Genomic DNA, 13,080 nt, shown 5'->3' with positions numbered 1-13,080 from the left:
CACTAGATGGGCAAGCCCTGCCCTGCTCTGCTCTGCTCTGCTCTGCTCTGCTCTGCATCTGTCGGAGTGTGGGATTCCTCTCTGGGCTTCATCTTTTCCATCTGTGAAGTGGAATTATGAGATGTGACCTTTCCCTTCTCAGAGATCATGGAAGGATCCAATAACCAATCAAGGAGACCAGGTTTATTCTCCTAATTCTCCCCGAGGTGCAGGAAAGGGGGACGCTGGCTCAAAGAGCTGCTAAGTGAAGAAGGTGTGTGACCTTGGGAAGGAGCAACAGCCTCAGAGGGGGTTTGGATGCCCAGCCCAGGGCAGGCAGCTTTCCACAGATGCCTCGATAATGCCCATGTACCCCTCCCCCCAGTCAAGTACAGGCTAACTTGAACTAATATGGAATTGTCTACAGTGAGTCCCAAACTAGCCACCTATGAGCATATCCCCACAGTCCCAGGTTCAGCCTGAGCCCTAAATCTAGGCATGGTCCCCAAATCCAGAAGTCCCAGGCCAGCCAGTCAGGCTTCCACAGGCCCACTTGGCCTGGGCACAACTTTTGGCGATCAACAATGGACCACTCAGCAGAGGCCCTTCTCCCCACCAGCCCCATGTCAAGGGAGTGCCTCCCACTCTTTCTTTCATTTTCTGTGTACTTGGCGCTCATCCTGATATGTAGTCATGAATATAGTCCCAGCCTCCTGCCACCAGCTCGGTCCTCCCAGCCTCCTCACCAAGCTCAGGGGAGCCGGAGCTGGAAAGGTGGAAGGCTAGTGCAGCCCCCTACCTGGGGGCACTCTGCTAAGGCAGAGGGCATGTAGGGGCATCAGGCCAGGTCAGTGGACAGGAGGAAGTAGATGCCAAGCTACAGAGACAAGGATACCAGGCCAGCCACTGACAGCAGGCTTCCTCTCTTACTGTGCTGTCCTAAATGAGTCTAACCCAGGACTGGCTCCAAGACAGCAGCTGTTTAATGACTCCCTTATTAAGTCATGCAAGAGGCACTTGGAGGGGGCGTGTGGTAGGCAGAATAAGGCCCCCCTGCAAAGACGTCCATATCCTAATCCCCTGAGCCTGTAAATATGTCACTTTTCATGGCAAAAGGGATTCTGCAGATTTGATTAGGTGAAAGACCTTGAGATGCAGGAGATTATCCTGGATTATCTGGGTAGACTCAATGTAATCACAAGGGTTCTTATAAGGGAAAGAGGGAGGCAGGAGAGTCAGGGAAGGAGATGTAACCATAGAAGCAGATGTCAGAATGATTCGATTGCTTGCTGGAAGGGGGCCACAAGCCATGGAATGTGGGCAGCCTGTAGAAATTGGAAAGGGCAGGGAAAGGGCTGCTCCCCTGGAGCCTCAAGAGGGAATGCAGCCCTGTTACCACCTGGTTTTGGTTCTGTGAAACCTATTTTGGACTTCTGACCTACAGAACTGTATGATAATTTTGTGTTATTTTAAGCCGTTAAATTTGTGGTAGTTTATTCCAGCAGCAACAGGAAACTTGTATAGTAGACATTTAGGGAAAATTGACCCAAACCTACTTTTAGGAATCAGAGAGACAGCCTCCCATAGATGGTACTTTTTTTCTGGGATGATTTGGAAGCCGTCCCTCTAGAAGTCAGCTGGATGGATGCAATGCTCCTCCGCCCTTCTGATGACAATAATGAAACCCTCTCTCCATTTCCCATACCTCAGCCTTGCCACCGTCGACTCCAGGAACAAAAATGCCCCTTGTGTTAGGACTTTCACAATTTCCAAAGGCAGGGGACCAGCCCAACGCTGCTCTAAAGAAGGGTATCAGTTGCTAGAGGATTCAAAACCTCAAGCATGGCCCAGAGGCCATGGTGCCAGGCTGGGCTCAGCCTCTCGAGCAGTTGGGCTTTTCCAGGCACTCTCTTTAGATTAGAAGTAATATTTAAACAGTGTGGAAATAAGAGCAAGACCTTAGAGACAGAATATATCAAGCGGGACATTTAATTTGATTTAGGGAAAATGAGGCAAACATTTGAGAACCTAAATAACTAACCAGTAATTAAACTAACAACAGGAATGCCCTTGCATTACCACCCAGCAAGCACAGTGGCCTTTACGGACTGTATTTACAAAGAGACCTGACAACATAATTAGTCCTGTAAATTTTACGCAGCCTGCAGCCGAGGAGTGATGGATTTTGTGTGTGGAGGATGAATGAGGAGAAATGAGGTGGATGAATTTCCATTTTCGGTAAATGAAATTAACACTGCTTAATTAGTGAAGCTGACAAATAAATGATCAGGAAAGATTTAAATCCCTAAAAGTGTATCTCTGGCCTGGGCAGGCCCAGGGACAGGCCAGGATGTGGTGGGACAGAGTGGGAAGGGATTTAGAGCTGGGACTTAAGAGCCTGACAGTGGCCCCTTTTGAGGGTGCTATCCCCAGAGAGAGGCTGGGCTGGGGGACAGCTGGCTCCCCTGCTCTTCCAATGCGTGGCTCTCTGGGAAGCTTCTTGCCCTATCTCCTGTGTGAAAGCCTCAGGACCACACAGAGCATCCTGATCTGTTCCACCATCCATGCCTGGCAGACCATGAGAAGTCCCTGTTTCCCTGCTATGAATTGGCTAATGGGCTGGAAAGGACTGCATCAGTACAGCCAGCTGACATCATTGCATCCCAGCAGTCCCAAGGCCATCTCTTCCTGGGCTAGTTCCTTTACCTTCTAACCTTCCTCCACCTGCTTTATACCAACTGACAGCCTCTTTCTCCACTCTGCTGGGCACATGGAGCCTGGCCCTAGGGGGGATCCCAATCTTTGCCCTTTAAGCAGCCTATTGTGCTCACTACCTGCTACCCAGCAGCTATAGTGGGGAAGCACGTGGGGATGTTTCTGTGCTGTTGCAGGACATTGCCCAGATTCCCTTTTCTCTACCTGCTTGTTCCTGGCTGGCTCCAACCAACCTGGCTTGTCCCAGCCAGAAATGAGGGACTGGCCCCAGTCCTTCCTAGGGTATATACCTACGCCTGCCAAAATTTTATTTGGCTGAGTCACAGAATAAATATCTGGGAATACCATAAAAAGGAGGTTTATGAGGTCTAGACTCAGCTCACCAGAGTCAAATCCAACATCAAACCCAAATTCTCACTCCAGTGTTTGTCCTCATGAGGCAAAATCTGATTATGGGAGGGTAGTATCTGGGAGCTTCCAAAGACAGTGTGATGGATGCTGGGGAGACCAGCTGCTCCTCATAGTGATCCCATCCAGCAGCTAGGGTGCCTTCTGTCTGCCCTAGCTTTGCCCTCTTTCTCCCATGGAGGCACTCAAGAGCATGGGACTCCCAGAAGCAAGCTCAGGATGGATGCAGGGGCCTTCCTGAGTCTCCACCCAGCCTGGCTCTATTCAGGCCTCTGCAGGTGGTTCTGAGATATGCAAGGCTCTGGAGAATAGATGCTCATCTGAAAGCTGGCCAACAATCCCCAAGCCAGTGACAGCAAAAGCAAATACCACTGCTGCTGCCACTGGGCCCTGCTCCCTAGGAGACTCCCCTCTGTCTCCACACCCCTCTTCTCTGCTCGGGCCCCCTGAGGGTACTGCAGGAAAGCTAGGGGAAAGAATGACAGACAAATCAGCAATGATTGTCCTTTATGTGTAGGTGGTTCCTCCGCTTGCAGCATGTTTACTTCTTCTCTCTCAAGCGTACCTCACAATAGCCCTGGAATGGAGGCCTGGCAGGTTGTCAGCCTTTCCGTGTCACCAATGAAGAAACCAAGGCTCAGAGAGGCTTCTGGCCCCAGGTGTCACTGGAAAGTGACACCCCCACCCCCAAGACTGTAGCTGACGATGGGTACCACTCAGGCACGTGGATGTAGCTAACAGGATCAAGGAAAGACAAAGAGACCGTTCTCAGGTAAGTACCTGCCCAAAGGACATTGCTGGGCTTGTCAGGCTCGAGGTCATCTGCTGGTGGGAGGTGACCTACTCTACTGCTCCTGCCCAAGGCTGCCCAGACCCCAGCACCCATGACAGCCTCCACATGACCCCAACCAGCTGAGCCTACTTCTGAACCTGGGTCGGGGAAGAATGGGGTGAAAACTAAAGCAGTTTCTCCTCCTACCTTCTGGGGAGCAACCCCAACACCCCTGCCTCAGTCCTGAGCAGAGAGCCTGGGCTGAGAGCAGCCTCACAGGGGGTCCACACCCACTCCTGGGAGGGCCTGCCCAACCCGACCCCCAGGCCCTGTTCCAGGCCCAGTAGCTGCAGCAGAGGGGGAGGAATGTGCTAGTTCCCTGCCAGAGGGGGAGGGCACTTCCCACTTGGCAGCAGCCCACCCTCAGGAGTGGGGACACAAAGCAGGCATTTAGGGCATCCTCAAAGGCGGCCCAGACCACAAGACTGGGAGCAGCTCCAAGGTCTCCTCCCTGAGAGGAATGACAAACACCCCCTCCCCCTCCCCACCCTGGTCAAAGAATGGGCGGACAGGCAGTCTGAGGGGCAGTGACTGGGAGCTTGTATGCCTGCCAGCCAGCAGCAGCTTGGAGAATGGAAAGGTTTTTGTGTTTGCAGAAGCTGATCCTCCCAGCCAGAGAACAAGCTGTTAGCACTGGGGAGCCGAGACTACTGCGAAGTGTAGGGCCCTCTCCCGTTGGGAAGGGGGAATGTCCAGGCCAGCACAGCACTAGGGGCTTCTTCTGGGACCAAGTAACATGAAGGGAAAGCACATCACCTGGACACAGTTTCCACTGTGCTGCCTTCCTGCCTCAGGTGGGTAACTGGCAGGGGTGGGCACACTCTGGACAGCAGTGGGCTCCCAAGGTTCAGGGGATCCCATCCCACACCCCCACCCACCCAGTCAGGAAGGCCTGAGGAGAAGGCAGGAAAGGGGGCCTCCATCCCCACTCTACCGGGTGGTTAAGGTCCTACCATCTCTCCTTGGGATACCTGTATCAGTCTCCTAACTGGTTTCCTGCCTCCAGTCTCAGGCCTGCAATGCCTGCAATTCCTCCCTGCACTAGTCATGTCCCTGTCCTTGAATTCCTTCAGTGGTTTCCCCTCAGGAGAAGGTCCAAGCTTTTTGGAATGGCTTACCGGGCCCTTTGAGGGCTGACCCTGGCCGCCCCCAGCAGCTTCATATTCTGCCATATTTGTCATGTCTCCAAGCCTTTGCATGTGCAGGTCCCTCTGCCAGAAGTGTTCTCCCCTCTTTCTTCACCAGAATAACTCCTTCAAGGCTCCATTGGCACATTCAGTTTAGAGTATTTCCTTCATCCAGCACTAATTGCCAGTAGGATTGTGGGTCTTCCCCATTAGACTGTGAGCGCCCTGCGGGCAGTTGTCTTTGTGTTTCTTACAACTGGCAAAGAGCTCTGTACAGAGTAGGTACTTAGTGTTTGCTGTTTACATGAGCAAATAAATGAATAGCCGGATCACTTACAAGAGCCATGGCCCACTGCAAACAGATCCCTGTACTTTGGATTCCTGCAAAAAAAAAAAAAAAAAAAAAGAATCCATTGGCATAGGAAATGAACATGGCCCTCCTGTGGACAAGGGCCTTCCTGTGGGCACTGGTACCTAACTATACTACAGACATCTATTCTCCAGCTTAGGACCTCACCACCTGGGAGTCCTGCGGGTGGTCCTGCAATCCCATAAGAATCCAAGTTCCATATTTTTCCATACTGTCACATGTCATACTCAAGGTGGTTGAGTGCAGAAGGGGGTACTGGGGGTTTGGGATGTAGAGGGCACTCAGGGGCTCTGGGTTTGCTGCAATGCCTATACTTACCAGCAGAGGGCGGTGACGGACAGGCGCTTGGCTTTGTCATTTTGGAACTTCCAGAGCGGCAGCAGGGTACCCACCTGGTCTCGGTATTCATCAGCCGCATCCTCATAGTACTTAAAATCTTAAACACACACAGGCAGAGTCGGCCCTGGGACTGCCGCTTTATGGCAAACCCAGGTCCACCACTTACTGTCTGTACCTCCTTGGGCAAAACAATGAGCCTCTGTTTTAGAGTGGGAATAATAATACTACCTATCTCAGAGTTGTTGTGAGGATATATTAATTGAGTTAATATATGCAAAGAGCTTAGAAAAATGCCTGGCACATAGTAAGCTCTTTGTGTTAGCTATTGTTACTGTCGTTGTTGGAGGTACATTACAACACACCAGCCATGTCTACATGGATAAAATCCCGGGTTCGCAGCCCTTGTTCCCATGTGTTTCCCTAGCACTTCAGGAGGCTCCATTTGGAGCAGCCAAATTTCAAGGGTTCAGCTGCCAGGGGCTGATTAATAGTTCTATTAATTCTGCCTCCTAAATCTCTAAAGTGCAGCCCATTTTCATATCCACAGCCAAGCCTCCCTATAATGAAGCTGCCTAGATCCCCCATGGGTTCTCTGAACTCAACTTCATCTCCTGCCCACAAAATTGTCTTGGCCTCTCACTTTCTTTAAGTTAGATGCCCCATCCTCCCATTTGTCTAAACGAGAAATGAGTAATCCTTGACTGATCTGTTTCCATAATTTCTCATATTTTTCTTCTATCTTTTTAATTCGTTCGCTTCTGTCCAAACCCATAGTCCCTGCCCAGGTTCAGGCCCCAACATCCATCATGTGTATTATGACAATATCCCTCTAACTGGTCTCCTACCTCCAGTAACTCCTCCTCCAACCCTTGTTTCACAGAACAATCAGAGTGAGTACAAACAAGGCACCTCACCACACCCCTTTCCTCACTCCACCGAAACCCCCTCAATGGCTCCCCTTGCAGAGGAGATCAAACCAAGGCTCCTGGCTGGCACTTCCACGTTATTTCTATCAGCTGTCCATGTCCCCTCCATATCAAATCATGCCAATGAGTGCAGTTGTCTCCTGTTTTGTGTTTTTCTACATAGTTTTCCATGTCTAAGATGTCCTGTTCTTCCTGGCAAACTCCTACTCACTCCAGATCCAGATCAAACTCCTCCTCATCTGTGAGGTCTTCATTTTCTTTTGAGCGGAGTTAATTTCTTCCTCTATTCCAGCCCTGCCTCTCCTCTACTGAAACATCTGTCACACTAGATTGCCTCTGTTTATCCTTTTTGCCTGTTCTCCCCCACCAGACAGATCCTGGAGAGCAGGACACATATATATTCTCTGGGTCCCCAGTGCCTAGCACAGGGCCAGCCACAAAACAGACAACCAACAACTGTTTAAAGAATGCAGTGAAATCCATTAACAGAAGTGAAGTAGTTCTTGATCTTCTTTTGACAAAGGGTGACCAATTAGAAAATGAATCTTGTCATTCAGTGAAGCCAAGAACATGCCCAGGCATTACCCTGACATCTCCTATAGTACCCATACCTTGAGGTTGTGGGACTTCACTCAAACCTCAAAAATGTCTCAGAACAAAAAAGATTCAAGTGGTCAGAGAGGCGTGAGCCTTGATTACATCAGAGATTCCCCAGCTTGGGTTATCTTTGAAAATACTTGAATTCAGAGCAGAGATTAATTGGTAACACTTCTCTATTTTCATGTCTCCTGCATGATTACACTTTCCCAAAGGGAAAAGAGTATGCAATTAAAAAAATCAAAGTTCAATGCATTTTTATGTGACTGTGTTCTTATAAATGAAAGTGGTTCACCAAGGCCAGTTTCTCCATGGATATTAATCAGGTTTGCAGCCCTTTGGTGGGCCACTTGCAGAGGCTGGGTTTCAGGAAGCCACGCTGTGTGAGTGACAAACTCATTCACAGCTGCTGTGTTCTTTGACAGCTTTGAAAAGCACTCAAGGTCGTTTTCCAGTCTGAATGATAACGAGGGGGCTTGTTTAGGCTGCTGGTTTTGGCAGCCCTGGTTTCTGTGTCCCATGGGTGAGCAATGAGCATCAAGTCACCAAGAAGAGCCCTAGGCTGTCAGCAAAGGAGACCAGCCAGCATCGAGGAGCTGCCAACTCTGGGAAGGCAGCTGCTCCAAATAAATGCACAACCTCTTAGGGAAATACAAGCCACTTGGGAATGTGCTGTTCATGCCATGGGAAGGATTCCATTTCCCTGACACTGTCAAAGACACCAGAATTTCCCAGGCCCCCAGGATTTAAGCATTTCTGAATCAGTCTCTTTCTTCACCTCATCACTAATTAATCACCAGGATAGATCTATTGAGGGTGTTTACTTGAAACGCCTCTTCCAGCTCAGTGGCTTTGCAGCCTAGCGGCAAAGTGCTTAGGCAATGGATCCAAGGGGCCTGTGTTCGAGTTCTGATGCTGCCACTCACACCTCACACTAGCTGTGACTTTGAAAAAGTGGCAACATCCCAGCCTGAGTTTCTCATCTATAAAATGGAGATAATAATGGTATTCACCTCACAGTGTGGCTGTCAGGAACAAACAAAATAATAACATGTAAATCACATAGCACAATGCCTGACACACAGGCTACTCCCAGTGAATGCTGGAGCTTGTTTCTCACAATTATAACTGTTCCCTTTTCTCCATCCCTTAAGACACAGGTTAGGTCAGGTATGGTAAGGCCCATTCTACCCCACACTTGAGCCTCACCTTCACCTCTGCACTATATTCTACCCAATCACATCCTCTTCCAGCCTTGCTCTCATCGGGCTATGTCCCTGCCTAGAAAGTTTCAGTTCTCCGAACTGTCTGCAGAGATAGGTCATATTCCTTGCATGATATTCAAGGCCCTTCATACATGGGCTCTAACAACCTCTTCTGCCTGAACTCTCACCTCTTTTCAATGAAGCCCCTGTTTGGGTCAGGGAGCCTGCTGCCCCTTGTCCCCAGAGTGCATTCCTATTCGGTTTCACTGCCAAGACACTGCTCATGCCATCCCTGTCCAGAACATCCTCCCTGTAGCTATCTTCTCTCTCACACTCTGCTTCTCCCTTGGCATCTGGCTAAGCCCTCTCTAAAGCCTTCCATAACTACTCACACTCATCCCTCATTTTCCTTCTCTCCTACGTGAGGATCCCCAGAGTGGTTTCTGTCTACCCCATACATTTCGACATTTATAGCATTCCCAAGGTGCACTGAGTAGAGGACAGAGCATAGAATGAGGAAGCTCGAGACCCGTTTGGGCCCTCTCTGCCGCTCACTAGTCAGGTGACCTTAGCCTTAGCTTCCTCATGTGTAGAGTATGAGCAAGTTTCTGCTCTGCCTGCCTCCCAGGGTTATCAGGAAGATGAGATTGGATCAATGTGCAGGTATTCTTTGCTGCACCATTTCCAGATCTCATCAGTATATACATTGTTTCTAATGCCATCAGTCATGGTTAATCCACATAAGTCTTGTCTCCCCAGTGACATCCAGAGGACAGAGGGATTATTTTTTCTCTGCTTGCACCTATAGGACCTAGCACGAGACACCCAAATAACTCAAGCTTTTATGAGAATTTTTTAATACAGACAATAAGAGTGGTTGCCAGAACTTCAACTTCTTACCTTGAGCAACGTCATCGTATGTATTCTGGTTGACCATCCGCTCCACGATCTTAGCAGCTTGGGACACTTTGATGATATCATCAGTCTGTGGGGATATAGAAACTTCAGGTCCTCATAAACCAGCACTTGGCAAGGTCATATGTCCTGAGCCATGTCACACTTGTAATTGATTCAGCAGTGCCTCTCTGACACTACTCACCCCAGATAGCTCTGTACACGTTTCTCTGCATACCTCAAGACCCAGCTCATGCCACTACCCTCTTCTAGGAACTCCTACCTCACAAGTGGCACAAAGGGTCTGAGCTGATATACTTGGTCCCTGGGTAGAACCTGCTTCATGCTTTCATTCTGGACTTGTTTTTGAGAAGGCCTATCTCTGAGCACAAGACAGGGCATTGAAGAGAGCCCAGGAAGGGTCTGCAGCAGAAAGCAGACAAGGGCAGGTTGGAGCCTTCTTTGGTGGAGACAGAAAAGTTGTACCAGCTCAGAGAGTGACAGACTCCCATTAAAGGCCTCAGAGGTCATCTGGTTTTAGCCCTTACTCAAAGGCTGAGGAAGGCACCAAGGCCCAAAGAGGGGAGAGACATGCTTATATACATGGAGTACAAGGCAGAACTGAAATTCCTATTTCCAGACCCTCCCCATAGCCCAGACCAATGAGAAAGCAGGAAGCTTAACGTCAGGAAAACGTGACTCATCTTGAACCAAAAGGAAGCTTGCCATTGTATGAAATTCCTTAAATCCCCAAGAAGAGGTGCTTGGCAGGCTGACAGAAGAGCAAAGAGTTTGGGACTGACAGGAAAGGCCCAGAGGGTTTAGGGCAGGTGGCAGGAGTGAGCCAGCTGAATGGGCAGCCCTTCCAGGTGAGGCCAGGGGGCCAGCCCCATGGCTCCCAAGGATTCGATGTCTCAGAAACAGCAGTGTCAGGTAGCGGTTAAAAGGATGGGTTCTAGAGCCACACAGACCTGCACTCCTATCCCATCCCACCAAAATTAGAACTCAGTGGCAACCTCTGGCAAGTTACTTAGTTTCTCTGAGTCTTAGAGTCCTCCTGGTAAGTGGGGGCAGATGGTGGCATCTGCCTCATCAGGTCATTGTGATGGTGAAATGTGATAATACATGTTAGTGTTTAACCCAGCTCCCAGTGGTGATGGTGTCAGAGGAAACATGCAGAGTAGTGCAGCGGAGGGTTATGAAGTCAATTCTGGGGAACTGACCTTTGAGGACCTTTTGCCACGCCTGAAAGAGACTCCAAGTTTACCTTAGAAAACTGATCAAGGAGGACATTAATTGGAGTCTTGCAGTCACAGACCTCAGAGTTCACCTGGTTCCAGCTATGCTGTCTATTCTCTGACCCAGAGCAGGAATCCTCTCCCCTTAGCAGCTTCCTGGCAAGTGTGACTCTCCCCAGGTCAGGCAGTGTTTTCTGTGGCCAGATAGCCAGCCAGTTAGCTGATACTACCCCCTGCATCTTCTACCTATGGGACCCAACTCTGTCCTCTGGCCACAAGAAATTGGATGCTTGGTGATAGCTCCTTTGATGTAGGAGAACACAGCCACATGCCCTCAAGTCAGCACTTCCTCGGGTGACTCCTCCCAGCTCCATCAGTTATGACATGGCATATCAATAACAACAGCTGCCATTTATTGATCAGTAGCACAAAAGTGTTATGTTAGGGGCTGCCCTTGTATTATCTTGGGTTCTCATGAAAATCTTGCAAAGCAAGTATCATTAGGGTATCTTTACAGATGAAGAAACTGAGGTTTCAGAAAAACTGAGCTAAAAAATGGCAAAGCCAAGATATAAATCCAGGTCTGTAGGCTCCAGGGTCCATGCTCTCAGACCCACACAGCCAGCCAGTGCCTCCCCAGCCTGACCACTCCTCTCCTGGCCCTGGGAGATGTAGGTTTCCAGTTGTGTTCTGAGGAGATTGTTGTGGGCTGTCACCTCCCTTGTCCCAGCTACTATGCTACTGGAGCAGTCACATATCTGTGTTGGTTCTGACTGAACTTGCAGCCTGTGAGCTCTTTCCTCCTTTCCTACCTAATCATTCAGATCAGACAAATGTGCATTGATTTCTGTGAGTTCACCCAAATCATTAATGAGACAGAGAGCTGAGGTCCACCAAGGAGGCCCTTCCTATAGGATATCATGAAGTTTTTATCTTTTCTCCCCTCCAGCACATTTGAATTTTCTATCCACATAATCAGACCCCGTTCTTTGAGGAAGCGATGTCATTCTTCTCAAGTACTGGGCCTGGGCAATGGGGAAGGTGACTGCCTCTCCCACTGTGTTGCACAGACAGCCTGGCCCAGTACTTGGGATTTCTAATTATTGCCTTGGGGAGAGGGTGCACACCAAGGCATTCACTGGGTGGGGCTGGGGAGGGTGTCCTGCCTTCCATGTGGACTTGGTCCAGAGGGCTGGAATCTGCTTGTACCATAGTCTTCTAAGTCAGCTAAGCTGGAAGAGTTCAGTGTGATGGAGAGGGATGGTCCCTCATCCCTGAGGATGTTAGATACCAACTCTGGCAAGGCTTAGAACACAGGTCAGATTCTAGTCTCAGCCACAGGGACTTTTCTTCTGGTTTCTAGGTCCTGGTGATTATAGTTGAGGTTTCTGCAACCATGGGTCCCAGCACAGACCTCATAACCCTGATGGATCTTCATGTGAACCTTGACCTAGGCCAGTGGCCCCTGTGAAGCCTCTAACCTCTAGAGAATGGATCAGGGGAAGCCAAGGGTCTGCACAAAGTAGCAGGGCGGGGGCTCCATCTTTCACCTCAGAGTTCCAGTACCCAGCACGACCGCGATCACTAGGTACTTGGTCAGTGGTCAGTGATTGAATAAAACAGCATTGGGACAGCTCCTATAAAGCCAAGGCAGGGGACCCTCAAACTTCCCCTAAAATGTGACATGATCAGGATAATGAAACAGAATTAAGCAAGAGTGGACACACCTTAGGCATAGGAAGCAGCACTTCCTTTAACTGGTCCAGCTTCAATTCTGGAGTGGAGCAGAACCACTTCCCCCAGAGCAGCCATGAGAACTCTCCGAGGTGCTGAAACCAGTCCCCAGATTCCTGTGGACATTGTCCCTCCCATGCCACTGCAAGTCAAACCCATCCTGACACAATGGGACTCTGGTTCCTGATCCAGATTTCTCTCTGTTAAATGGACAAATGTGGCTCTTCAGCATCTCCCTGTGGCGACCCTCCCTTCAGTGACTCCCTATAGTTTCATCACTGTGACTCCCATGATGATCCCCAAACCTGTGCTGGCTAGACCCATAGTGAGCCCCCCAACCATGACATTTATAATGACTTCTACATGGCTCTTCGTGGAAAATCTAGCCCAGGGTGGCCAAATCCATTGGCCTAGCATTGGTGGTACCTATGATCATCTCTGATCTGGCTCCTGGCCCTGAAGATTCACCTACAGTATAGGACACAAGTAAACCCAAGTACTGAAAGTGAAAAAACATCTCACTTTCCCAAATCCTATAAGCCCTTGCCCAGGGAAGTGGTGCTTTATCCTCACATCCCACCCCCACCCTGAGCAGACTCCCCAGCCCTTCCAGAAGGCATATAGTGCTTTCAATAAGGAACATGTCTTCTGTTACCCTCTAGCTCAATAATTCTGAAATACTGCTAGCCTCCAGATCTATCTTACTGTGGGGAGGC

The 13,080-nt window shown here is 49.5% G+C and overlaps 1 protein-coding gene across 2 annotated transcripts in view; it reads right to left on the bottom strand.

The window, feature by feature from the left end:
- Window positions 1-13,080, bottom strand: part of LOC105485688 (dynein axonemal intermediate chain 1) — a 67,744-nt gene that overhangs the window by 14,703 nt on the left and 39,961 nt on the right. For both annotated transcript variants that reach the window (XM_071077925.1, XM_011748047.2), the window contains exons 10-12: window positions 9,399-9,483; window positions 5,750-5,867; window positions 5,399-5,442 (exon numbers count right to left, since the gene is read on the bottom strand). In XM_071077925.1, the coding sequence (XP_070934026.1) occupies window positions 5,399-5,442; window positions 5,750-5,867; window positions 9,399-9,483 (247 nt within the window). The remainder of the gene's footprint in view (window positions 1-5,398; window positions 5,443-5,749; window positions 5,868-9,398; window positions 9,484-13,080) is intronic.

This window comes from Macaca nemestrina, chromosome 14 (genome assembly GCF_043159975.1).
Source record: "Macaca nemestrina isolate mMacNem1 chromosome 14, mMacNem.hap1, whole genome shotgun sequence".
Taxonomy (NCBI): Eukaryota; Metazoa; Chordata; class Mammalia; order Primates; family Cercopithecidae; genus Macaca; species Macaca nemestrina.
The sequence above is the reverse complement of the archived record's forward strand: the minus strand, read 5'-3'. Positions and strand labels throughout refer to the sequence as shown.